General features: G+C 46.2%; 2 protein-coding genes across 2 annotated transcripts; both read left to right on the top strand.

Annotated features, from left to right (window-relative positions):
• The first annotated feature begins 1,455 nt into the window (after nt 1-1,455).
• On the top strand, nt 1,456-7,808 carry LOC119448239 (degenerin del-1). Its single transcript, XM_049666784.1, has 9 exons — nt 1,456-1,591; nt 3,107-3,267; nt 3,849-3,953; nt 4,261-4,387; nt 5,062-5,140; nt 5,592-5,643; nt 5,709-5,743; nt 5,855-5,924; nt 7,571-7,808. The coding sequence occupies exons 1-9, from the start codon at nt 1,546-1,548 to the stop codon at nt 7,715-7,717; spliced, it is 822 nt and encodes a 273-aa protein (XP_049522741.1). The 5' UTR covers nt 1,456-1,545; the 3' UTR covers nt 7,718-7,808.
• Nucleotides 7,809-12,588: 4,780 nt separating this feature from the next.
• LOC119448237 (acid-sensing ion channel 2-like) lies at nt 12,589-24,576 on the top strand. Its single transcript, XM_049665142.1, has 10 exons — nt 12,589-12,852; nt 14,734-14,880; nt 15,524-15,678; nt 15,984-16,090; nt 16,257-16,417; nt 19,021-19,125; nt 19,458-19,581; nt 20,360-20,432; nt 22,229-22,301; nt 24,322-24,576. The coding sequence occupies exons 1-10, from the start codon at nt 12,589-12,591 to the stop codon at nt 24,574-24,576; spliced, it is 1,464 nt and encodes a 487-aa protein (XP_049521099.1).
• Nucleotides 24,577-26,883: the final 2,307 nt, after the last annotated feature.

Here is a 26,883-nt window from a genome sequence, read left to right as displayed (position 1 = left end):
CAGCTTATTGATAAATATCCAAATAATTTCTTTCCTGCTGATAGCTACTGTGGCTTTTGATTTATTTTTCGGGCTGTAAGTACAGTGCGCGATATTTGAAAAAAAAAAAAATCCACTTGTCTTCACTACGCTATTGCTTTAGGCGCACCCACGCTGACGCCTGGTGGCACATTAGTCGCCCTCATATGGAAGCACTACTACACAGCACAAGCGATAACACACACTGTGTACAACGCGCAAGACAAAGCGAAGAATCGCATGTCATCAGCGCGTGCAATTGCAGCCTCCGCGATCAAAGAAACATTTTCATAAGCGGAGGCGAGTACGGTGAACGCCAAGGTGGCGTTGGTAATGCCAGCGCTTCGAATGCGGCATCGAAAGACCATCACTGCCGCCATAATGCAGTACCTCCTGATACACGCGTCTGTGTAGCTCTCTGCAAATGCGTTTGTGGCGCAATCGCGCGATCGTCGCGGACTCGTCGATTTCCACATGTTTGTGGAACTCTTCTGGTTTCTCGTATTTGTTCTAACCACTACGTTTCGCGGCTTGGTGACCCCGGCATAAAACAACCACTTGACTACGCGCTTACGCGCAGCGACATTAGTGCCCTCAAACACTCTACCAGCAAAGGATCAAATGTGTACACAGACCGAAGGCATGGATAGGCTGCAAGATAAAAATTTATCGGCGATGGCCAAAAACCAGTCGCTTCCGATACATCGCCATCCGCCGCCAAAACCTCCTCGGCCTTCACGCGGCCTGTCAACAACAAAAACACTGGTAGAGCTTCAAGAATTGTCATACCTAATTTATCACATATCCCATCGCTTCAACCGACACAATGTTTCGGCAAAAGTGAAAGCCAATACCATTGTATTCGATCCATCTCAGTTGCTCATTGCTCTCCATGCCTTCGGCTTGCGTGCAGCATCGATCATTTTTTCGTGGCGTGTTTGAGGGCCCTAATGTTGCTGAGCGTAAGTGCGTATTCATGTGGTACTTTTTTTAAAACTCTCGTGCTCTTTCTTTGCAGCCCGGAAAAATTAAAACCACTGCAGCTATCATCACGGAAAAAAAGTTGTAGAGCATTTCTCAGTGTGCTCTACAACTTCTACATTTAAGACTTTGCGTTTAAATTGATACTTTAAAAATTGCTTAAATAATTATTTTTAATTAATTACTCAAGCTCATTATGAAAGATACTTTGAGTTGCTCAAGAGGACAGGGAACAATACTAAGTTGGTTGCATGCGCGCAAGTCACAAGTGGACTTTTTAAAGTTTGGCCCGACTAAGCTGAAGCACCCTGTATGTTCGACGCTGAATTCTCTTGCAGCTTTTCCAAATTTTGTTTTTGTGCGCTTCCTTGGAAAGTTCTTGTAACCGTTGTTAGACAGTATTTTTGCCTTTTTACACTATATTTTTGCATGTAGTGTAATGAGTCCAGCAAATCTTAACGTCACTGTAAACGTTTGCTCAGCGTTCTGAGTGTGAAGTCGGTGCCTGCTTACGGAGACTGCGTCTGCGTGGGTTGCTATCCAAACATGGGCACAGAGTACGTCACAGACATGACTGTCGGATGCAGACATGGTAAGAATGTCATTCGACTAGAGGAAAGCGTGTTACAGGCATACTGCACAATCTTGGAAACTCACTTTTCCGATATTATACAGCCTTTTTTTCTGGGTGGAAAGGCGCTTGCGCAAAGGCCATTGCGCAACGCACATTCTGGCCTCACGTAAAGAACCAACTCGGCCAAACGCAGTGTACGTGTTTAAACTGGCTTGAATCACGTGCTCGAAGCTCACGGGATTGAATTGGCGTAGCACATTGTTTCCTTCATTCCCGGAATCCGTCCGCGCCACCCTTTACTATGTCACTCGGTAAAGATTATTGCAACTGCATGGTCGCCAAATAAACGTGTGTACTTGTGCAGTGCCCTTTTGACGAATGATGTGACACTGAATTTCATCAGAAGAGTGGGGCACGAGCTCTCATGGAAACAATTCCGACTCCATCCCGCCCAGTGAAAGTGTATGTACAGCGAAGCTGTTGCCTACGTCACACAAGCGCCACCACCGCAAGGCGTCGCACCGTCGAGATCAATGTAGCGTCCGCGACCTCGTTCGCGTCCTTTTCGTTCGTGATTCGACGCCGCGGTGCACGTTCGCGGCGTCCGTTCGCTTGCGCGTGACCCGCGTTCACGAAGTGACCGTCACTGTAATTTTTTAACAGTCTTGCCCTGATGTCGATTACGGTCGCAGCACTCTGCGCGACCGATGCAACGGACAGAGCGCACACTCATGAAGGACAGATGCATCGCGTGCACAAGTTCGTCACGCGCGCACGCAGGTGTGCCGGAGTGCAGCATATGTCCTCATTCTAGTAGACCCTCCGTCTGGCGCAAGTGCGTTATTCAACTAATTCAATTTCTCAAAGTAAAGTGCGTCACAAAATTTGTAAAGTACGGCTTACACACACCTGCAGGCATGATAGCATCGGATTGTAATTTAAACATACGAGAAAACGTAATTCTGTTACGCGGAAACTCAAAATTACACTAGCTCTGGAGACGAGAATAGTTCTTTCTGGACGCGACGGTCTACACGCACGGAGGCAGAAAATTTGCCGGGGTAGTCATATAGAGCTTGGCTCTAAAACTATGATGAGCCGCTGCTCTCTTGTGCAAGGCGTTTACTGGAACTCGACAAAAGCGCGTGTACTTCGCTTGTCGGGCTAAAATGTACCTCCGCTCATGGAAATGCTAGCCTGTTGGTCTGAGCGAGGGCGCACGCGAAGCAGGGGCGGGTCGGGTCGACAATTTGCAGACTAAGAAACAGGCTCGCGCGTGTTTATCATCTCGCCTTGACGCAGGCTGCCGCTGCAATCTCGGCCCGATGGGAGCGTCACGAGTTATTGTAAACTCCGTCGAGTCACGCCATCTGAGCCCGATTACTGACTCGACATGCTCGCATTCGGTTTGCATAAAGCTGTGCGCAGTAAGGTCGCATTGTTGTATAAAGGACTGAACAAATGACATTTGTGTCGACTCGTCATGATTCTCCGCTTCGTCTCCTTTGGCGCATAATTCCCGTGTGCACGCAGGGCTCACCCTTATATTGGACGCGGAGCTGGATGAGTACCTGCCGCTCAGCGTCGAAGCCGGTTTCGCCATCATGGTGCACCACCCGTGGAGCGAGATCAACGTCGCCATGGAGACCACAATGGTGGCCCCCGGCTTCTCCACCTACATAACCGTCGACCGCGTAAGTTTCGTAGGGTGACACGGCTACAGACGCATTTTCTACCTCTGCTCCAAAGGTCACACAGGCACGCGCACTGCACCTGTCATCCTTTATCACAGAGGGCGGAAGCGAAGCGTCCATTACAACGACACTATGTAGCTCCGAAGTACATTTGCACCCTCAAATGGAAGGCGTCGCGGTTCGATGCGGCTTACGTCACAACATGCTCTGCCTGGTCGACAGCGCACCACTATTGCGCCTTGCTGATGCTTGTCATATTACGTGGGACACGCTTGGCTAATTATTACTAGTTGATAATATAGTAGACAATCGGAAATAGACACATGTGAGTAAAGGGAACGACAATTAACACTCGCGATAGACTTTCTTTGTAGTGGTGGTTTATACAGTACTGCATGCATATGTAGCAGATTAGACGGCCGTTTGAAAATCAGCTTTCCTGTTTGTTTTGCAGAAAAAAAATGCTGAGTAAGGTTCAACTGGATTGAACTGCCTTGAATAAAAGGTTGAAGGCTCACGCTAACCTCATTCGCGAGCGTTACGGTCAGTGTCAGTTGTGTGCGTGTTATGCTCCCGCGCAGGCTGAGTTTCGTAGGCTGGGTCATCCCTACCAGAACCCGTGTCGCAGTCAGTGGCCACCTGAGATCAGTGACTACGTCGACAGTGATAAGCACTACACCGCACATGTGAGTATAGTTCATGTATAGAAACACAGCAAGGCTATGTAACTTTGTGACTTATAACCTATAGGTAAATCATTCGGTATGAAATGGAATTTTGCGAAACAATCGACGATGATTTTCAAAAAAGAGAATAGGCCGAACGAACGAACGAGCGAGCATGTATGTCCGTTGACGTCGGAAATGTACTGTAAGCGGAATTATTTAATTACGAAGTACACTTTAAGGAAAGAAGCCGCGGCACGCCCTGGTTTTATGTCCACAGGATAAATAACCCGCTTGCGAATGTACGATATATTATTTTTCTCGACAGGAATGCCGTGACTATTGCTATCAAGTGCGGATCTTCGAAGCCTGCGGTTGCGTCTCTTCCCTCTACATCCGCCCGGACAGAGGCTCCATTAACGGCGCTCCCATTTGCCCAACTGGAAACTCAGCAGGTAAAAACTTCATAGTGCGTTGTTTTTTCTTGTTGCCCTCGCAGATTGTTGTTGTTTTTGCTGCTATTTGGCCTTTGATGTTGGCAATATTTGTAGCTGCTGATGGCGTCGCAATTCTTTTGCCATTATTGTCGATGGTGTCCTTTTTGTCGATGTCTATAGACGGCTGCATGCATGCCTACGACATGTCTGCAGGTTACTGAACGGGAGGTCGAGGCCCCCGATTTTCAGCAGCAGCCACCGAATTCCGAAGGGAGCGGAATGCAAGAATGATTGTGTACTCAGATTTAGGTGCACGTTAACGAAACCGAAATGGCCATAGTTAATACGGAACGTTCCCCACAGGAGTTCCCCATAGCCCAGTGTCCGGCTGTGTAACATCGGCTGTTTCTATATTTTTGTTGTCATAAGAGCTGACAACGTCTTGAGGCCAGTACCACCGCTGCAAAACGTTACGTTATGTCGCTTTCATAATACGTTACGCAGGAAAACCAATAAATATATCGATCGATCAGTTCAACAACGGAAGGCCGGCGATTGGGCACGTTGAAAACTTCATGAACGCCCAATTCTATCGGTTACCAATTTTATCAAAGACTTAATATTGGTTGATGTCACTAGTGAAATGTCTAATAGAATCGAAGCTAGACTGAGTTTGAACTTTTCGTCTTCAGGACTGGCCACGTGCGCAAAAGCGATGGAAATGAAAATTGGTCGTGGAGGCGTCAAGTGCGAGTGCTCCCAGCCGTGCCTGTAAGTCCGACTCTGTAATGTTTACCCACTCTTGGAACTTCAGAATCACATTGCTTTTGAGAATTGTCTGCAATGGATGAAGAAGAAGAAGAAGAAAAGAAAGTCATTATATGTGAGAAATGGTATCACTGATTAAATTGCCTAGATTTGCCGAATATAGTCGCCTGAGAAGCTGGACACAGCAAATAACATTTCTTTCCTTCCCACCCATACCTCCGCCTTTTGTTCATCAAGGTTTGTACACAATTATAAGTGTCCTCGACCTCAGATTAATAAATGGCCGAGCGCGCTGCACTGACTTTTTAGGAATGTCTTATTCATGCGTAAGACGTACGTACTTCGTTTTACTGTTTGTGTATCCCTCGTTTTGAACCAGCAGCTCGAGTGTATGAATGATCAACAGAAGCGAAAGCTGGTTGCGTCGGAACATTGTTTTCTTCGTTTTAAACAGGGATATTGAGTACCAGACTTCAACAAGTGCTACGGCTTTGCGCAAGAATGAGGTAAGGTTACTTCTCTTTCTCTCTCAGCTGACGTGCATTTTGTACTTTCGCTATGTAAACCACAGGTGTTGAATTATTCAAGTCACCATGCCAATAACAGGTCAGTGCAATTACGAAACTATGTTTCGGCTTCCTCATTTCTGAGGAATGCTCCTAATTTTCAATGGATGTATGTTACAAATGCTACGGCTCCTGACATTTTTGACAGCAGCCAAGCAATGGTCACCGTTTATCGACAGTCGCTGCGGACGCGAGTCAGAGCAAGGGTTCCTAAAGTGCAGGTAAGACTGACCGGCAACGATGTAACGATAAGGTGGCCGTCTTGTTTTTAACGAGCCAGAACAGCAGTACAGGAAATGAATGAGTGTTATATCTAACAATGTTTACTGTTCTTATTCCTCCGCTATAGAGTATCAAGGTGACTTTCGCGCTCATGTTTAGTTTCAGTAATGTCGAGCGCTGTCTGATTATTCGGTAGGAGTTCATTTCCAGAACCCGGAAAGCACAAGGAGGTCAAAACTCAATGACGTACAGGCAATGTTTAGCCGTTCTTCTGTAGTCCCCCCCCCCCCCCCCCCCTCATGTATTTCGTCATCGTTACGCATCTCAATTGTTCATTAGAAATTGGCTTAATCTACTTTTCGTTTACATGCTCTGTTTGTCTTGGTTCTTTACGTTTGAAAGTGCACTGGTGGTATGGCTGCTCAGTATATGGTGAGACAACTCTCGTAATACAAGAGCTTGCGACCCTGTATGACTTCGGTTAAGCACAAGGACGTATGGTGGCAAGACGCAACTTCCAAGTTTTAAGAAGGAACGGCGCAGAATCGAGTGCTTCGCGTTTCAGATTCAGATTGAAGGTGAGGCCAAGTTTTGTGGCAGATACAATTACCGCCTTACAGTGATTGCTCGTTCATTGAAACACGTCCATGGCGCGAACAACTGCGAAAAACAAGTACGCCGCAGATATTCTCTGCACTAGGCTTCAGTAGCGTCGTTCACTGTCCACTAAGGTGAAGAATACGCTGTGACGCTTGCTAGCGCAGGTTGCTCAATCTACGCCCCAGGGGTGGCGCCCTCTGGATAACAGATTCAAATCCTAAAGGATATGCTTTTGCTGGTTGCATACAGCGCACGCGAATGTGGGAGTCGGAAACAGGTCATAGACGTCGGGTTTTGGACACCACTTATAGCAGACTGTGCAGCTCTTTCATCATCATCTTCGCTTACACCTTCCGCTCTCATCTTCCTTACCTTGTCTGACATTACGCCAAACTGAGTTCTTCTGCAGCACGGTGCAGCAGGCTAGATGCACACCGCTCAGGTCGACTCAATTGCACGTCGTTTCCCCATTAACATGCCTCTCACAAGGACTCCGTGTTCAAATAATTCCCAAAGTGCAGCACCGCCGTGATCAATATAAAAGGGAACATTTGAATTTGCATTGAAAACGAGGTTGCCATCACACAAGTACATATATGCTCGGCGTGACAGGAATGTTACTTGGTACATGCTCACATGACCAGGGGAGTCGGCGCATCAGGTGCAATGGCTGATGTCCAAAACATGGCAGCCATGACGCGTTTCCGGCTCCTGCTATCGCTTTGGGTGCATGTAGCTGCAGCAAAAGCATAGCACCTGGGATTGGTTTCGATCATTCAGAGGGAGCCATCGCTGGGGCGTGTACTTGGACGCCACGTATAGATGCTTGAAAAGACGTTCGGTGTCTCCTATCACAGGGCTCACGACTGTATACGTTTCTGTGAATGTACGTTCCTTTTCCACAGTAAACGGAGCAATTACTCATTTTACTAACTGTAAAGGAGCAAACAGTAAAGGAGCCAAAAGGTGCTCCTTTTACTGAATTCCACAGTAAAAGGAACACCGAGTGTGAGTGTCCTTGAGCCAGTCATCTTGCGATACGCAGTTCGCCACTGTGCTCAGCCGTGCCGGAGGCCTGATGGGCATGTACCTGGGCATATCCGTGCTGCTACTACTCAGCCTGGTCGACGCCCTGGCGACGGCGCTTCTTCAGTGGATCTCGACGAAGGACTGGCGCCAGCGTTGGAATTGATTTTGCCGCGACTGACCGGCGGGAATTATTCACGAGAAAAAGCCTACGCTGTCGCTTATTTCGTGAACCTTCCAAAGAAATAAAATATGTATTTTTCGCCCATATGAGCTGAAACTGCTTCCTCATCTGTGTCCGCCATACGAGGCCGTGTTCACACCGTCGATCACTTTCAGGGGTATCGTTTTTAGTGCGTATTCATTGGATAAGCCAGTGGCCAGAATGCCCATCGCTCCAATGAAACGCCGCGCTGGACGTTGTGTCACACAATTGCGAAATTATCTACAAACGTTATCGACCGAGAATATGGGCCCTGGTAACAGAAACATCCCGTTATTCGTCACTTACAGATATTAACGGACAATGAGCATGCCATCACAACAGTATGCTTACGCCCAGACTATAGGGGATCGGGAGTAGAGTCACCGTCTTCGAGCAAAATAAAGCGTTCCTTACACGCAACTACTTTATCACAGTTTTGCGTATCTGTGCAACTGCAGCAACCACAGGCTGTTGAATTAGTTCAATAATTGCTGCGTTTAATGAGGTTTTGCAGATACTGAGTTTTAATACCTCCTGTCCGATTTGTTAGAGCGGAACATCATTTTCCAGGCTGACATCGGCTCCCCGTTTGCTAATAATGGACGGCCATCATGGACTGAGCGAACGGAAGCCCTTAGAGGTGCACTAAAAGCGCTCTTGCGTGTGCTCGAGCTGGTATCTGTTGTGCCGCCGAGCTTCTGTTGTGCCGACGAGAATGCTCGTGAAAGCTCGTTTCAAGCTTTTCTGAGTGCTCCTGTTCGGCCACTGGAAAGTTGCAATGCACTCACTCACTCACTCACTCACTCACTCACTCACTCACTCACTCACTCACTCACTCACTCACTCACTCACTCACTCACTCACTCACTCACTCACTCACTCACTCACTCACTCACTCACTCACTCACTCACTCACTCACTCACTCACTCACTCACTCACTCACTCACTCACTCACTCACTCACTCACTCTGTCACAAAAGAGCGCTTAATCCAAGCGCGCGCCACACGTGTCACGCAAGCCAGCGAAAGAACACGCAGGCCCCGCGGCAACTTCAACAGAGGGGGAGAGCGCATACGCCTCAAACAACAACGCGAACAATGGCGCCGAAACGTCTAGAAGAGACTCGACGAAGCGACGTTAACCGGAGAGAGAGAGAGAAAGGACACGTGCGCGCCGAGACACCTTCTCACCCGGCGAGTCGAAAGAGAGAACTACAGCGTGAGCGTGCGCCAACAGCATGAGTCATCACCCCCCCCTCGACAACACTCCGACGGCGGTCGAAGGTGCGAGAAAAGACTCGAAGATTTCCAAGCTTTGGCCATGCTACGAGATCACGACTCCGATAAGAATGTTCGAGAATGCCTGTGGAAGCTATATAACCGCCGTGCGAGAATCGTTCAGTGGAGTTAGGGAGTTCAGCCCGCACCGGTGAAGTGATGTAACGTGAAGACCGAGCGTCTGCGGAAGAAGGGGATTCTTCGGCAAGCTATTCGACGAGTTCATCGAGCGTCTGCATTTCCGGAAGAAGTTCTTTCTTCGAGATTTGCCCCGAGCTACGCCGAGATCGTCTGACTCCAAGACCAACCAGCACGGGTGAATACGATTGGACACTTCGTGTTCCATTTGATTTCGTACTTTACGTGTGGGACTCTTAGTGCTTGTCGTTAATTATTTCCTGTGTTTTTGTGAATACCCATCTGAATTGTATTGTGTTGTGTCTAGCCTAAGTGTGCAAGTGTGTGTGTAACTGCCTTGTGTGAAGAATATATTTTGTTGTGTTTTGACAACTCTGGGCTCTGACTCGGTCTTTGGACAGCAACCGGCGTTCGCTGGCGCACCAGAGGGCCCACTCTTAATTGTCCTTGCTTTCGTGGGATTATTCTCGGAAGCTGATAAGTCGGCTTTGGAATTTGGTCCGGCGTCCGCGCCTCGTTCACGGGGTCTGTCTGTCACTCACTCACTCACTCACTCACTCACTCACTCACTCACTCACTCACTCACTCACTCACTCACTCACTCACTCACTCACTCACTCACTCACTCCACTCACCCAATCAATCAATCAATCAATCAATCGATCCTGCTTTGAAACTGCTTTCTAACCAAAGGAAATGATCTGCACTTTCCCAGTGCCTCTATCTCGGTTGTCAGCCTGTGGAGTTTGTTCTCTACAATGCGTTTGCTACTGCAGCTTATTATTTCTCGTTGCCAGACATTGTCAACACTTTCTTCGTTTATCGGCCGCTGGCCTTCGCGGTTTTCATTTTTCACCCCAAATACTTATAAATGGCTAAGACGGGACACACACAACGCAATTCATAAAGCTGTAGTTCGCATTATCGATGCCCGGCATTTTTTTAAGGAGTTACAAATCGCCCTGCACTTTATTTTTCATTAACTGCACCGGGTGCCCAACTTATTGGCGCTTATTAAGTAATGTGTTTGTTAATTAAACTGTAATTCGGTGTTACATTAAAACATACTCATAAATAACGACACCATGGTGTACACACAATCTGAAAACTGTGAACCAAATTTTAGCGAATGTTCTTGTTCATTGGCACCGGAAAAATTTGCAGTGCCTTGGTACACACCGCCATTTTTATAGCAGCTGAACAATCAGGGTATCAGGAAAATAGACCCGATATTCTTTTTTCTTTCTTTCTTTTTTTCCCCGTTTTAGTATTGACAGCTGACCGCCATGCTTTTATGGGAGGAGTTTAAGAGGCGTGTGGTGGGCGTATCTGCCGCAGAGGTCGATTTTGCAGACTGAAGTCCACTGGAGCATCGATTTTTGATTCTTCTATTATCCTTTACCTCTAAGTAACTCTCGCAGAACAGCGAATGCATTGGGCACCTTTTATTTGCTGCTGTTTTAGTTGACTCATGTGCGGCTAGCCTCAGTGCAGGGTTTCGGTGTTGCCATGAAACCCTGCATGCCAAAGCACCCATACAGTCGACCTGAATCCCCGTCGTCGCCATCTTGGCGGTCTAAGCTTGCAGTATTCATCGGCTATTCCGTCCATCTTGCTTGGGTACCCACGCTTCCTCCGATGGATCGTCGAATTCGTGTCACCAGTCATGGTGCCCCTTTAGAGAAGGAAACAACTACGCCAGCGAAAGGTGAGATTTGTCAGTTTTGCCAGTCACCGCATTGAGGGCATCACGTAATATGTGACATTTCTTGGTTCAGCGCAACCTAGCTAGCCTCAGAGTACTCAAATGTGATGTAATGTATTTTTTTAAATGTCGCGGTTAAATGTTACATTCAGTCCTTCACTATTTGCTTCTTTTTCATTTTTCTTCCACGTCTATCAGATTTTTTTTTCTTTCAAGTGGTTTTCATCACTCACATCTTAGCCCATATAGAAGTTGAATGGAGTAGCAGGAATCAAGCGCTTCTGACCTCCCCACCTGATCTCAAAGCTAAATTAATCTTAGCTGTTTGTTATTGCTATTTCTATCCTGTTTTATTGCCACCCGCCGCGGTGGCTTAGTGGCTATGACTTGGTGCTGCTAAGTACGAGGTCGCGGGTTCGATTACCGGCCGCGGCGGCGGCATTTCAATTCAGGAGAAACGCAAGAACACTCCTGTACTTATATCGTTAAAGAACCGCAAGTGGTCGAAATTAATCTAGAGACCTCTACTGTGGCGTCTCTCATAGCCCCTGCGCGGCTGTGGGACGTTAAACATCATTAATCATTCAAATCGTTGCTTCGTTCATGTTACCCTCGGCTGTTTAAGACGCGCCCATAAACATCGTGCTAGCCGGTAATAAAAGCGCATCACGTGCGTTCATTCGTAAACGATTAATCATTTTAGCATATGCGGCGAGGATGGTCCTTGAATGTTCCTTCTTCTTGGATTATTCAAAGCGCGTTTCACAATCCGCGTAGATTCAACGCTTCCTATAACCGCCTATAAGGTTGTAGGAAACGTTGCGCTTCTTGAATTAATTTCGCACTGGGGTGACCGACAGTCGCACTTGCGAGACATTAGAGCACGCTCTCTGAGATAAGACTTTGTAATTGCCTTAGTTACTGCGTTAAAAAAAACACAAATAAAAACGCTTTTTTCTTGCTCAGGCAAGCGGGAAAATCTCTCGTCGCAAAACGCAAGTCTCATATGCGTTTTATGATGGCTTCACCGCAGTACAATTGTGTAATGCCATGAAGAATACACTTAGTATTGCGGTGAAGGGAGGAGAGAATTTGCGCAAATACTAAACGTGTCATTATTTGGTATAATTTGTTGGCTCCTCCATAATACCTAAGGGGCAACGGTGACTTAAAACCTTAGACCTAGGCTGGTCCGTGGGCTGTGTGCTCACCGAAGCCTCGGTGAGCCCACATTCGTCGCTCGTTGTTTCTCTGATCGGTGACTCTGGAGAGTGACTATGACATTTTTTTCTGTGATCACGACATGGTGTGTTCAATTCCCGGCCACTGACTCCGGAACTTTGATGGTGGTAGAATGGAGAAAACACTCGTGCTCTGACCATTGGGTGTGAAGAACACCATCTAATAAAATTAAACCGAAGTCACTCACTACGGCGTTTCTCGGCATCTGTGTTGGTTTGGGACATCATACACAATCGATCAATCAATCAATCAATCAATCAATCAATCAATCAAGCAAGCAAGCAACACCCAATCAATCAATCGATTTTGATTCCCGTAATAAATAGTAGTCTGCGCCGTGCCGTGTACTTTTTGTTTCCTTCCCATGTAGCGGAGTCTTCGCACAGCAGCGCATAAGTATTATCGGTGAGCCAACATGAGCTAGCTGGCGAGCAACAAGGTTGTGGAAACGCAGGATGGCTAAGCTCGATGGCCCCGAAGCCGGCGCAGACCAGCGGCCGGCTGACGGGCGTGTGGGCGCAGCTCAAGGACGCGGTGACCACTTATCGGCTGCTGTTCGACGAGTCCGGCCTGCCGGGACTGCGTTTTGTGCTGGGCTTTCGGCACCCTCTGAGGCGACTCGCCTGGCTTGCCGTGTACGCCGTGCTCTTCGTCCTCACCATGCGGGACACGCACAAGCTGCTGACCGAGTACTACGCCTACGACGACCGCGTCAACCAGGAGATCCTGGAGGCATGCACTTCGTGTGACGTCTTTTGTGTGTTGGCGCGCTGTGTAGTCCTTGTCCTTGTATAGCGCTGCTCACTTCTGCCTTACACGTGCGATCATATGGACATGTCCACGCAGACGTTGAAATGCGTTTAACATGAGTGGGCAATAGAAATGGTGATGAGGTACACGTAGCACATCATGTGTCCCGTCCTTTTTTTAACAGAAATGGGCAATAGAAATGACGAGGTACACGTAACGCATCATGTGTCCAGTCATTTTTATTGTCCACGTCTGTTAAACGCATTTAAACGTTCGTAATGCTAAACCAACTCACCCAACTAGCCGTGTCATGCAGAGGTACGCGCCCGCTACCTCCACATAGGTCTGCGCCTGTTCTTTTCTTTTTCATTTATTTTCGGAGGATGCATGTTGTTTTGCATATATTTATGACTATGGGACGCGTGTAGTGTATGAGTTAAATAAGTGTTTTGCGCGCTTGTGCACTAACTAGCGGGTGCATGTCAACCGGCTGTATAGCCAAGGAGCGCGCTTTGACCTGTGCGCAATATGAAATCTTGCTGTAAGATGAGCTTCTAGCTTAACCTACGAGAATATTGCTGCTGCTGAAGGCATGACAACACAAAACTAAACGAAAGATTGAAAATGGTGTGTTGGTGGGCTGGTTTATGTTTTGTGAGGGCGAAGTGCGGCACTATCATGCTGTCTTTCAAGAGAAATTTCTCATCAGTTTAGCTGCCTACTTCCTGAGCAGTATGTCAGGAAAGATTATAGCACGCACTGAATTATGTATGCTAACGGTGACTTAATTACTGATGTCGGTGGGGATGCGTTCATTGCAGCCAAATGTTAATAGACTCCAGCCACGCGATCAGGTAGCACTTGCAAATGAATGTGATGAACCAACGGCGTTTTTACACGGTACAGCACTTCAGGGTATTCGACTGTATGACACTTATCAGATCGTACGTGGTACAAAACACACTGGATCTGACCAATCAAAGTACGAAAAGCAACAAAACGAAGGCCCGTGAAGAATCTTTTTTCTCCAATACGGCACGAAGATTTTTTGCAGACAAAGGCTTTCTTATATATATATATATATATATATATATATATATATATGCGTGTGTAGATAAATTGCCCGAGGGCCAGGTTCAAGCACAGGAGCCCGCTACTGTAAATAATGCGCCATGGGCGATTTTCCCTCCACTATGGCGTGCCTCATAAGAAAACCGTAGAGCGATGTATGCATGCCGAAAGGCCTCGATAACGTGTACTGCCACGCAAAAAGATTTATCACGTGCAAGTAAATACATGCTCACCGGCAGGTGCGAGTAGCGAGGGAATGTGCGATCGGCGGACAGCCATCTTCTATTCTTTTCGGAACGGGGCAGTCTGTGACTATTCAGAAAAATTTTCAGTTTTGTTTGGTATATTAATGCATTTTTTTCGCGTACACGTCACTTTGACGTGGTGAGTTTTCGGGGTTTTTTGAGGTCGCGTGACAGACAGGCGAAGTGGGCGTAGCCAGAAAACATTGGACCAATAGCAGAGGGCTAATGGTGAAAAGGCGTCGAATTGGGAATGATTATTTTTCTTTTAGTCATGCATAATCAGTGTGCAGACGTGATATCAGATGGGGAGCTATCGCGGTTTTCGTGAGGTCGCGTGACAGACAGGCGAAGTTGGGAGTGGCCCGAAAATGTTTTGACCAATCGTGGAGGCTGATTGCAGAAATTGGAATCCAAACAGCTTGGAATCATTTTACGTTATAGCTCCCCTTGTTCACTCATTGTTGGTCCGGTATCCATTGATCCCTTGGTCTTGCATGAACCTTGCAGCCCTGTCAGTTAAATGATGCCCCTCCGCTTTGTGACCCAGCAAAAACAAGTCCAGTTCCCAGCGATCACTGTGTGCAACATGAACCCGTGGAGGAAGTCGGTGCTGTGCAGCGAGGAGAGCTTCCAGGGGAAGATTGAGAAGGCGCTGCAAGCCAAGCTCTGCTCGATGCCCAACAGGAACGTCACTGTAAGGACTCATGCAATAGAACCTCTACAGTGGATGGTGCAGCGATCATTTTATAGTGCGGGTTGGTTGAGGGCTCGTTGAAGGCTTTGCTTATAATATTGAATCCCTGTAATCACTTCTCAATAAATGATCATTCGGCACAAGATATATGATGGACATTAATTTTGACCGCTAGCATTGAATATTTGTCTCAATATGTTTCAAAATTAGCATACTCTCGCCGGAGCAAACAAAATTGTGTGACAACTGTCACGCGTGTATACAGCCTGCGCAATCACGGTTACTCTTACATTATATGAAGAAGCGAACATTGCCAAACAAAGCAACAGTTTTTGTTTAGGCACAGCAAAACTGCAGGCGCCAAATGTCTGCGGGATGGGTGCTCCGTTAGAAGGCTGAATTATCGTGCAGCTTGGGGACGCACAAGGTTCGAAAGCGTGCAACAGAGCTATGTCGGGAGCACTGTGTTGATTGAACGTCGAGATCGAGTTCCGAATGCCATTCTTGCAGCGCGCCCGGGTTTTGCTAAAATGTCGGATATTTTTTAAGGGTCTTCGCAGTTGGCAAACTTGTCACACCATTTTAGTTGGAAGTTGCATGGAAGTAAGCGTTCGGCTAACTTTGCGTCCTGTGTTGTGTGAAGCTGACCGATGACGACATCGCCTTGTCCAACCGGCTGAAGCAGTGGATTTCGGAGGAGCAGCGGCGAAACCTCAGCCGCGCCGAGAAACTGGGCCACCAGCTCGAAGACATGATCCAGGTGTGCCGCGTCCACGAAGGGGACTGTCTCAGCACCAAGTGAGCAGCGCTCGTCTCCCTTTCATTTCAAACGTGATGGTTAGTTAGGTAGGTCTGATTAGGTCGTGCACTCTCTGGTATCACATTCTGTTAGTGTACTACACCTATCGTGGACTGTGTCATCAACGACTTGCTTAACTCATCTAGAGCTGCTACAGCTTTTCTTTTCGCTCGCTCTCATGCATGCAGGCAGCTAATTGCGCTCTAATACGTGCGCACTGCTCGCACCGCAGTGGCGATGCCGTACTTTGAGCTCTTCTTGTTCATGACGAGTCCTCTGTTGGATCTCTTCCCCGTTGTCACAGGATCCTAGAGATACGAATGGTGCCCCGTTACGGAAACTGTTACTGCCTCGGCTGCAACAGCAGTCGCTTCAGCTGGCAGGCGATGCAGATGTCGGATCCCGAAAATGGCAAGTGCTAGCCCCACTTCCATCGCAACGTCGTTGTACACTTTGCGTGTCGCGAATACGAGTTATGGAACTCCATGTCGAAAGTAGTTCAAACGAGTTCGATTTTAGAATATTCGTTGTCCGTTTGAGATATTTTAGCCCTTTTCGGTGTTCCACATTTCTAAAGGTCTACGCATGTCCCTGAACATGGAACCCGAGGAGTTCCTTCCTCTCACTGTGGACGCTGGCTTCTACATCATGGTCCACCAGGCCGGGGCTCAGGAGGAGGTCTTTGACAACGCTGTGTACGCTCCGCCGGGCGCCACAACTTACATAGGAGTATCAAAGGTGAGAGGCGTGTGGTGACTGTATGGTTGTAACTCTCATCGCCTTGCGAGGTGATACATTTATATACAGTGTTTGTGTATAATAATAATAATAATAATAATAATAATAATAATAATAATAATAATAATAATAATAATAATAATAATAATAATAATAATAATAATAATAATAATAATAACGTTTATTCTGCATTTATTTGTACATTCAGTAAATTTTCTGCCCCTTAGGCGTGTTGCCCTTGTACGTGGTACTGGCAGCCATTGCATGCACCATAACATAATCAGTCACACTTCAAGCGCAGTTAACGCAGCATCTTGCCAGTAGTCAGCGCTTTCAGTTGTTAACAAAAATAATAGAATACCAGACAATACAATTTAACACAATTAATACATCTTAGATAACACAACATTTTAGTACGTACACAGTCACTCATTCAATAATCCAATTCACACATTCAATAATTCCCTCATAGGCCACGCTCGTCTTTTCGTGCAATGGAACCTTGCGTAATGAAAGAGGTACAACGCGTAATTAAGAGAAATGAACTCTACGGTTTTTCTTAACCTATTCTTGTGCTTGATCTGAACGACGTTTCCGCCGAACACACGTACACACGGCAATTTACGTCTGCCCACACGTACTGAAGTTGTGGTTCATTCAAGTTTATTCATCAACGATATCAGTTTACTGAGAAGTGCATACATAATTAGTACATACACAGGGAGTCCCAAAGTTAAAAACTGTCAGGGGGACTCCCATACATGAAAAAAAAAAAACGAGATATAGATCAAGCACTGGTTACGGTGCTTTTAGAAACAATTAGAAAAAATAAGGTATAGTGCGAAAAACAAGAATATAAGGCTGTTTAGTAAGACAAAAAAATGGCAAAGAAAACTTCTGTAATAAACAAGCAATTCAAGTTAACAATGCAATAAAAATGGGGGTAATATACCATGTAGTATTATAGCTACGTCAATTATTATTATAACAATCACAAAAGTCTGTTGTTAGGATGAAGAGAGTTGTAAAAAATATTTCTTAACTTGGTTCTTGAATATATGTACTGTGGGTGATGATTTAATGGTATGTGGAATAGAATTCCACAGTTTGATTCCCGCAAATGTTGTAGTTAACTTACCATAGTTGGTGCGCACTTTAGGTAAAAGGCGGTTATCGAGTTCAGAGAACCTAGTAACGTTAGTATTTACAAAAGTTTCAATGATAAAGCCATCTATATGTGCAATATTACGAAATAACTTATATATCACGATTGTTAACTTAAACTGAAAGAGCTGATGAACAGGATGAATGTTTAAACTGCAATAAAGTGGCGTTGCATTGGATTGGAAATGGCTGAAAGTCATGAGTCGAAGCGCCTGATTTTGCAGGCGTTGAAGTTGGCTGAGGTGTGCGAAGTATGTGTTACCCCATGCTGATATGCAGTAAGACAAATGACTGTGAATGTGCGCATGATAAAGGGAATGGATAATGTGTGGCTGAAAATATGAGCGGGTTTTGATTATGGCGCGTATTCCAAAAGAAATCTTACGTACAAGCGACTGCGCATGAAGATTGAATTTCAGGTGCCTGTCTAAAACTACGCCTAGAAACTTTGTGCTATCAGATATTGGTATTAGGTTGTTGTCGAGACATACAGATATAGATTTCGAAATTAGTGTCGGGAAAGAATGAAAAACCATGAAAACCGTTTTTAGCGGATTGATGCACAACATGTTCGTTCGACACCAGGAAGTTATGTTATGCAGATCAACGTTAACATTTCGCTGTAGCTCGTCGACATTATTAGCGCAAGTAAAAATAGTCGTGTCGTCTGCATATAATATACAGTCAGTAGTTGTCAAAACGTTAGGTAGGTCGTTAATAAATAGTAGAAACAGTAGCGGGCCTAGAATTGAGCCCTGAGGAACGCCTAGATTTATGTTTTTAGCAGATGAGAGTTTGCCGTCAATCTGAACAACTTGAGTACGATTGGTTAAATAGCTAGAAATAAACTGAGGTGGCGGGCCAGTTATGCCGTAAGATTCAAGTTTATGTATAAGAATTTGGTGATTAATGGTGTCAAAAGCTTTCGTTAAATCTATAAATACACTTCCAACCAGCAAGCCTTGGTCGATTGCCTTCTTGACTTTATCGGTGAAGGTTAGAAGCGCAAGCTCGGTTGAGCAACCCTGCCGAAAGCCATACTGTTTAGGTGATAGTAGATTAAATTTTGCTAGATAGGATGATAAACGTGTATGAACTAGTCGTTCAATTATTTTACTAAAAAATGAAAGAATACAAATAGGCCTGTAGTTATTCAGAAGTTCGCGATCGCCTTTTTTGTAAACAGGTGTTATTTTACCAACTTTCAGAGAATTGGGGAATATGCCTGCTTTAAACATTTTGTTAACAATATCTGCTATGATAGGAGACAGTTCATTAGAGACTAACTTGATACGAGATGGGTGAACAGAGTCTAAGCCAGGTCCAGTAGACTTAAGCGAAGATATAACATGAAGAACTTCCTTTGCAGTCGTAGGTCGCAAGTAGAAAGAATGAAGATTGGCAGGCGAAATATACGGAATATGATTTTTTTTTTTCAGATGATTTCTAAAAACCTCAAGGAACCGTATAAAAATCCCTGCCAAGATCACTGGCCCCCGGAGTTAGCAAAATATGTTGTCAAAGGCATAGTGTACACAAAGCGGGTACGTATGCATATATGCAAATTTGCATGTAGTTCGAAATTAATACTGCTTTAGAATGAACCGGTCGCTTTGTGAGTCCTTTCTTTCTCTTTCCCTTTTTTTTCTTCTTTCCCGAAGACACTGGGCGTGATAGAGGTAATTAGCTTCAGCGCGGCTGGCTTAAATGTGAGTTGTTAGAAGTGTAACGACGCGAATACAGATGTTTTCATGACGGTTAAACCGCGAAGCAATTTTAACACTCAATCGGCTGCTGCGTTTACGATGAGTGATAGGCCTGGACGACTTCATACGTGTGACGTGCAAGCACGCAGTTCCGTGCATTCGTTGTGCAGGCCTGTGACGAGTACTGCTACCAAGTGCACATCTTCGAGAAATGCGGATGCCGGTCATTCAACCACATCAGGGTGTTTGCACCCCAACTTATGGAGTCGCCAGTCTGTGTGGACGTCCTGCGAGGTACATGCGCTCTATACTAACGTCAATGGCATGTGCCGACAGGAAGCATATGCCGGCATAGCCAATAGGATAAGTTCGAACTATGTTCGACGCCTGACTGGTGCTTACTACATTGTTCACGTTGATGTTGTCTGCATAAGCTAGATTCACTAAGCATTGAACTCCGCTGTTTCGAAAAACTGCATAATTTCATCACTTTGAGCCATTTCAACAACGCAACCAGTCGCTTCTTATCGCTGAAGAATGGTGGGTCACATTCATTCTTGCTGGCGGTGCGCACGCCACGGAACTCATGCGTGCTTTGTCGCTAGGGCAGCCCGATATGAAAACGCACCATCGTTTGCGTCCAAGAATGTTGATTATAGTGTTATTTTTTTTTCGCGTGGAAATCGCCAAGTGTACCATTAGGCAGATTCAACGAGTGAACTACAATTGTCACGTAAAATGATGCGAGTTTAAACTCACTCTTCTGTAAATTGTTGCTTCATATTAGACCAGCCCTCACATACAAGGGCTAATTTATTATGTGAATAGTACACGAAATATGCGCACGAGTCCCACCAAGCTTGCATGCGAAATTCATATATACGCATTTTGCGTCTTGCGTGTGTGAATTGTATCGCATGCTAGAGGGCTGGCAGTCACATACGATACCTCGTGCAACTATTTAGCACGCACGTTTCACTGGCGGCAGGCACTGCAAAAAGAAAAAAAAAAAAACCCCAAAAACTTCCTAAATGAAGGCATTCAACAATTTCTTTTACCTTTGCTTTTTCAGGGGACTGCGAAAGATCCGTCGAAGCGAAAATAGACCGGAAAATAATCACGTGCAAGTGTCTGACGGCTTGTGAGTAAGTCGATCACTCCTCGCGTTGTAATGATGGTTTCCTCACACTAAAGTTATGTATCTGCCCAGTCACAACAAATGCTATATACTGTTTGAACACGTTTTCAGAGAGGCTCACGGCAACTCGCATTGTTTATCCGCAGGGTTCAGTATTACCAGACGACGTCAAGCGCACTTACGTGGACAAGCCGAGTGGTAGGATAATACTTTTTACGTGTACTTAATTTAATGTAAATGTTCAAAAATGACTAGTTTGGCCAACTCTTCGCTTACCCGGAAGTGCCATTCGACACCCAGTCGTAAGCATCTTGTACTGTGACTGAAGGTCCCTTTCCGGTGGTGTAGCCACATTTTTTAAATCGCGAATATATCGTAGTTTTTTTTTTTTTTTCATGCGAGTTTACCGATGATAGCAAACATAGTAGTGACTAGAGCATATACAACACCAGAAAGTGACTTCCAACGTCGGCAGAAGCCGGCTCTCTGTTCGGCGTCTCGCAGCATAGCTGACCAGCACACTGCTTCGCATACACATGTATGTGGTCAATTTTTTAGGCCTACACTCCTCTGTCGCTTCAGTAAATGCAATTGATAGACGGGCAGCGCATGACAAATTTCTCGAAGGATAACACTCTCGTGTCTAGAAACTTCCCTGTACAGCAGATAGGCAAGCGTTAAACAAGAATCACTGCTTAAGCCCTTTGATGCACTGAAGCGAAAGAGCCGGCTCAAAACCGTGTAATAAGATTGCCGGCTCTAGGAAGGACTGGCATGAGGATGAGCGGGCTCTCGTGCTAAGCGTGATGACGAAGCCAACATCTTTGTGATGCTCGCTTTGCTCTAGCGGACGCCGTGTAGAGAGCTGCATGACCCCTCTTCCCTCCACTCTTCTCTCTTTCAGATGAACCCCGAAGACAGTGAACTGTCTCTGCCGCCAAGGGAAGGAAAGGGGTGAGGTTGAGAATTTGCTAACAAGAGTAGCGACATCGTGAACGTACGCATTTTATAATAAATTATGCAGTTTATCTTTTCAAAGCTCCACTGTTGACCACCATGGACGCCATAGTGGAGAGCTGTGGATTAATTTTGATTTAGGGGTTTGAGCGCTCTCTCATTCGGTCGTTGTAAGTATCCGGTCACGAATGACCGGAATTCGAATGTATATATGATGGCGTCACTGCCATATAAAGAAGTGCCGAAGTGCTTGCCTGTGATTCAGCTCTCCGCTGAACTTGCCGTGTTTCGTTGACTTGTTTACAGTCTGTTGGGTTGGAAATGTGGCTTCAAGGAATTCGGGCAAGAGATGTACATTACAGCATAGAATAGTTCAAGAAACGCAGTATGATGCACTGATATACTGCAGAACAAGCGAACGCACCATTTCCACAGCAGTGCTTCCACAGGAAAGACCTCGGTACATACACGCCTGCCAAGCCAGCGTGAGTTAGAATGTTGGAGATGGTTATGCTCTCTATATTAATTCTACTATTCTAGTTCTGCATGCTGTCTTAACCACGCCATCGATTTGAAGGATATATTGCGTCAGCTTTTGGTTGTTTCCAATCCGCGTAGCTAAGCTGTGTTCATGCAGAAATCATCGGGATAGGCTATTTTCGGAGCTTCTTGTTTTATGTCAATCGGTGATCATTGGTACCTAGTCCGTATACGCATAAGGCATTCTTTTGTTTACCTTGCGGCTATCTGGACTCACTTTCTGGGCGTCCATTATATGGCGGTTCCGCGCCCCGCTTCTCCGCGAACAATGCTCTATGCTCGCGGTGATTGACGAACCTCTCGCAGGATTCACGTCAGGGTGGTGGTATTCATGAGAAGCACGAAGGTCCTCTACAAGAGTAAAGAGCCGAAGCTAACGGTAAGAACGGAATGGCAAATTACAAATGTTATTGCACGTAAGAATTCATGATGCATGGAAGTTCTTTTTTATCATCTTTGCTTTCGTTTGTCCCTAACAACGCCTTTACAGCAGGGTTTCCCTCGCATTATAAGGCTGCTGTCCTGAATAAAAAAAAAGGAGTTCTTGTCACCTAATTTCTTTTCTAATCAGAGAGCCATCTGCACAAACCACTATGTTAATATAAAAAATTAAATTAAATTATGGGGTTTGACGTGCCAAAACCACGATCTGATTATGAGACACGCCGTAGTGGGGGACTCCGGAAATTTGGACCACCTGGGGTTCTTTAACGTGCACCTAAATATAAGTACACGGATGTTTTCGCATTTCGCCCCCATCGAAATGCAGCCGCCGTGGCCGGGATTCGATCCCGAATCCCGATACTCGCCGAGTATCCACGTGGAAATTTACTGAAATTGAAAACCTTGATAAGTGAAAGCATCTTGATATCACGAGTCTAGTTCCTCATTTTTTGTGTTCTCTGTCCTCTTTTCCTGAAATATTTTTTTTTATGATGGCTGTTCCAATTTGCAATCGAGTATGCATTTTTTCAGACATCTGATAATATTTTTTTTATGATGGCTGTTCCAATTCGCAATCAAAATGCGGACAAGAGATAAGTATGCATTTGTTCAGACACCTGATATTATCAGGTGTCTGAAAAAATGCATACTCGATTGCGAATTGGAACAGCCATCATAAAAAAATATTTCAGGAAAAGAGGAGAGAACACAAAAAAATGAGGAACTAGACTCGCGATATCAAGATGCTTTCACTTTATCAAGGTTTTCAATTTCAGTAAATTTCCACGCGGATACTCGGCGAGTTCTGTACGGGCCGGGTTGTTTGGACTAGATAGTGATCCATTATCATGAGGGTAGAGAGTGGATAAGAACAAGCGCTTGTCCTTGTCCACTCTGTACCCTCACGCTTGCCCTTGTCCTGTCTACGTCCGCGTATAACCGTCGCGCTGTACGTTCACGATCTGTACGGGCGCTGCTAGATGTTTAGAGCGGTTTGCACTTCGTCGCACTTTTGTGCGGGATGTCCCTCAGATGTCCGGGCCCTAGTAATCGAAACCAAGGGAAGTAAGGTCACTGGTCCAATAACACGGTCGTAGTAAGCGCGGCCCAAACATTAGCGTTTGTTTGTTTCTCGTACGTTCCCGGGCATGATAGAAGTACTGAAAAAACTTATTGAGCTCTTGGTTTCCTTATATAAATTTGAGGGATTTTTTTATTAAGCGATGGCTGTTATCGGCTGGGTAAATTATCGACATACAAAAGAGGGTAATAGCACATCGCCACAGGGGATACTCCACTTTTGTGAGCGAACGCTGATAGGCATGAAGCATTGTGGCACGAGCCTTCTCCAAGTGCTTTGAGCAAGCCATAGAAGACGTCGCCAACATAAACAACGTAGGTGCATTGTGCCTTAGATAGAAAACGTTCGCTCTGGCGGAGGCCGAATGCATATCCGGGTTGTAATTTCTGCATACGTACGTCTCCACCCTACAACCAACCACCAGACTATAAGTGCAGGTGAGGTAGGTATAAGATAAGGATATACTTCTTACCCAGGTACGAAGGATATATATTCCCCTCTCAACCGGGGCTGTTTTCGGGAGTCAGGGTTTCTACTTCACCTTCAATTCGCTTTCTCCTTTCCTGACTATGTGATATTATGCCGCAATAGAAACTGCTAAGCAAAGTATCTTCCGAGCACGCACGCACGCACGCACGCACGCACGCACGCACGCACGCACGCACGCACGCACGCACGCACGCACGCACGCACGCACGCACGCACGCACGCACGCACGCACGCACGCACGCACACACACACACACACACACACACACACACACACACACACACACACACACACACACACACACACACACACACACACACACACACACACACACACACACACACACACACACACACAAAATTACATATTTGCTTGCTCTGTGCAGCTATCGAACCTGTTCCGCAACATCGGCGGCTTGATGGGTGTCTACCTGGGTTACTCGTCGCTGCAGATCTTCCACGTGCTCGACGTGCTCGTAGACGGAGCGTACTCGTCGCTATCGGGCATTTGGAGTCGCTACACGAGGAACCGCCAGCGCAGACGCGGCCAGGCACCGCTGCGCCGTCGTGGCTTCCCGCTGCCCGAAGAGGCCGTGCCGCGGTATCCCGTCACTACACAGCCATCCATGTACGCGCTCTGAAGTCAAACCTCGTACACCTCGACTGAACACTTTACACCTACCTGCTGCCCGAAGAGATATCGCGCTACAGCGTGACTGAACAACCGTTCCTGTATGTATAGTGCGGAGTGAAACGCTATATCCCCGCTTCATCACAGCCTCACTTCTTTCTCTTAGGCCTGATGTACATAAGCACATTGAACGTGTCGTTACACTCTGCACACTTTCTGATGGTCACCCTTAAAGACCGCCCAAAATGGTGACAGAGAAAGGCTGAGTTGTGTACTCCTTGTGTGCTCTATGAACTCGAGCCCTACAGCTAATCGTTGGTGTCTTATGCCGAAAGGTATAAGACACCAACGTGTATATAGGGGGCTTCACAGCTGCATGCGTGGTTTCGTTTTTGTAGTAGCTCTATTATCGCCACCATGCCGTCATGCCAAATTAGAGCAAAAATCATGAACCATTCCGCTCTGCGAAGGGGGATGATCAGCGAAGCTGTTTAGCACACGATACAGAGGTGGTACAGAATTTTGAACAAAGGTGCGAATACATTTATTGTCTTGATCGAATGTCATCGTGACGATAGGTACACACACATTCTCGTATCACCTCTGTTATTATTATATTATTCCATCATATTCGCGTATATAGCTAGTCAGGACTCCTGAGGAGCAACGTGTCTTTACGAAGAGCGACGGCAGGAACACAGGCGAGAATGCAATCTTCGCCAGCGGGCGGCAAACATCACCAATGAAGATCGTGCGCAAAACGCCAAGCGAACGGCAACTTGTATTTCTGGTTGTTTATATACATTCGCGTGGACAATTGGACCGCCCCGAGGAGCCGGAGGAAACTTGGCACGCGTGACGCTTCGACGGCACCGCCACCATGGGAGAGCGGAAGGAAACTAGATACGCAAGCGCTTGGAACGCCGACAAAGAGAGGGAGGTGCGAACGTAAACATGGTCGACGCGGATTCCTGGTGCCTGGGACCTCTTGGGGTCCGAGGTGTGACAAGGGTAGTTCAAGGGCACGTTACCGGCCCCGTCCCGGAGCCCACCACCCGGAATCCACAGGGGTATGTGCCATTGAGCTTGGACTCTTTCTGCACATCTCCGGGATCGGCCCACGAGACCATAGCTCTTGCTCGCGCACATGAAAATTTTACGGGAGCACTGTTGTGAACAGCGTTACTGCCTCGCCCAGGCAGGACACTGGGGCTATGCCACTGCAAAGCACGGGTCATCAGCACTCGGCGTGCAAAGATGGTCTCTGCTGACCAAGCCAAATGCTGATTCGACTCGGTGACCTGACCAGAACGGGCGCCGATTCAAAATGACCTGGTCAATGGCCGCGGTGCTTGCCTGTGCCTCTTCATATCCTGCTTCCCAGCCTGCGCAAACGTCCGCTCGATGCGTCAGTCACAGCCGGTGCCCCGGTATATACCAAGTCGGGAATACCCCATCTCAAAGTGAATTCTCTTTGGGAAAACCGTCGTACGCTTGCTGTTGCTGTTGTGTCCTCGAGTACGAGACAAGTCATGGTTGTCGGGAAACACCCAGCAGAGAGATGAACGCCGGCGAGTTATATTTAACTCCTCTTTCCTTCATCAGTCGTGGTATATCACAGAAAACTGAGGGAGGCAGCGCCTCTTGTCTTTAATACTCTCTGTATCGATATGTATAAATTACCACAATGCTTCCGCGCATTTGCGAGCATTTTCAGCTTTCACCATGCTTTACGCTATTGCGCAAGGTCATTCTTGCAATGACACTTCTCAGGATAGCCTATACGCAAAGCGCATTCAAAGATTGTGTAGATGCATCTGACACGGGCACGTCATTCGCTAGCCCACAATTTACGTGCAAATAACCAAGAAACATTTCGTGAGTCCTGCTATTCATTTAGTGCAGTAGCGGTTATATGCTCGTACGTATGTATCGTTTTGTTACTCATACCTTTTATTCACACTTTTCATTGCTCTGCTGCTTCAGTTGATTTCACATTTAGATTGCTCATATTACTAGTGTATCTTGTACACCGCATATGTCATAATGTGCAGTACAGCTTTGTGTATAGCATAACACGACAGTTTTTGTTAAACAGAAAATTAAACGGCAAGCGTTCATTATACGTACGTCCTTGAAACATCATTAAGGTACAAAAAACACTCTTCACGTCTCTTTGCATGTACTCTTGCATGCACGGTTTAACACCGTTGAATGACTACAAAATGTTTTATCTAGGTATATGAGATCAACTGTCACGGTTGAGTAGAAGCCCGTACCGTAAGAAATGTATATAATAGAGCTGAAAATCCCATGT

This window comes from Dermacentor silvarum, chromosome 4, assembly GCF_013339745.2.
Source record: "Dermacentor silvarum isolate Dsil-2018 chromosome 4, BIME_Dsil_1.4, whole genome shotgun sequence".
Taxonomy (NCBI): Eukaryota; Metazoa; Arthropoda; class Arachnida; order Ixodida; family Ixodidae; genus Dermacentor; species Dermacentor silvarum.
Note: the sequence above shows the minus strand (reverse complement) of the source record. Positions and strands in the feature narration are given on the sequence as shown.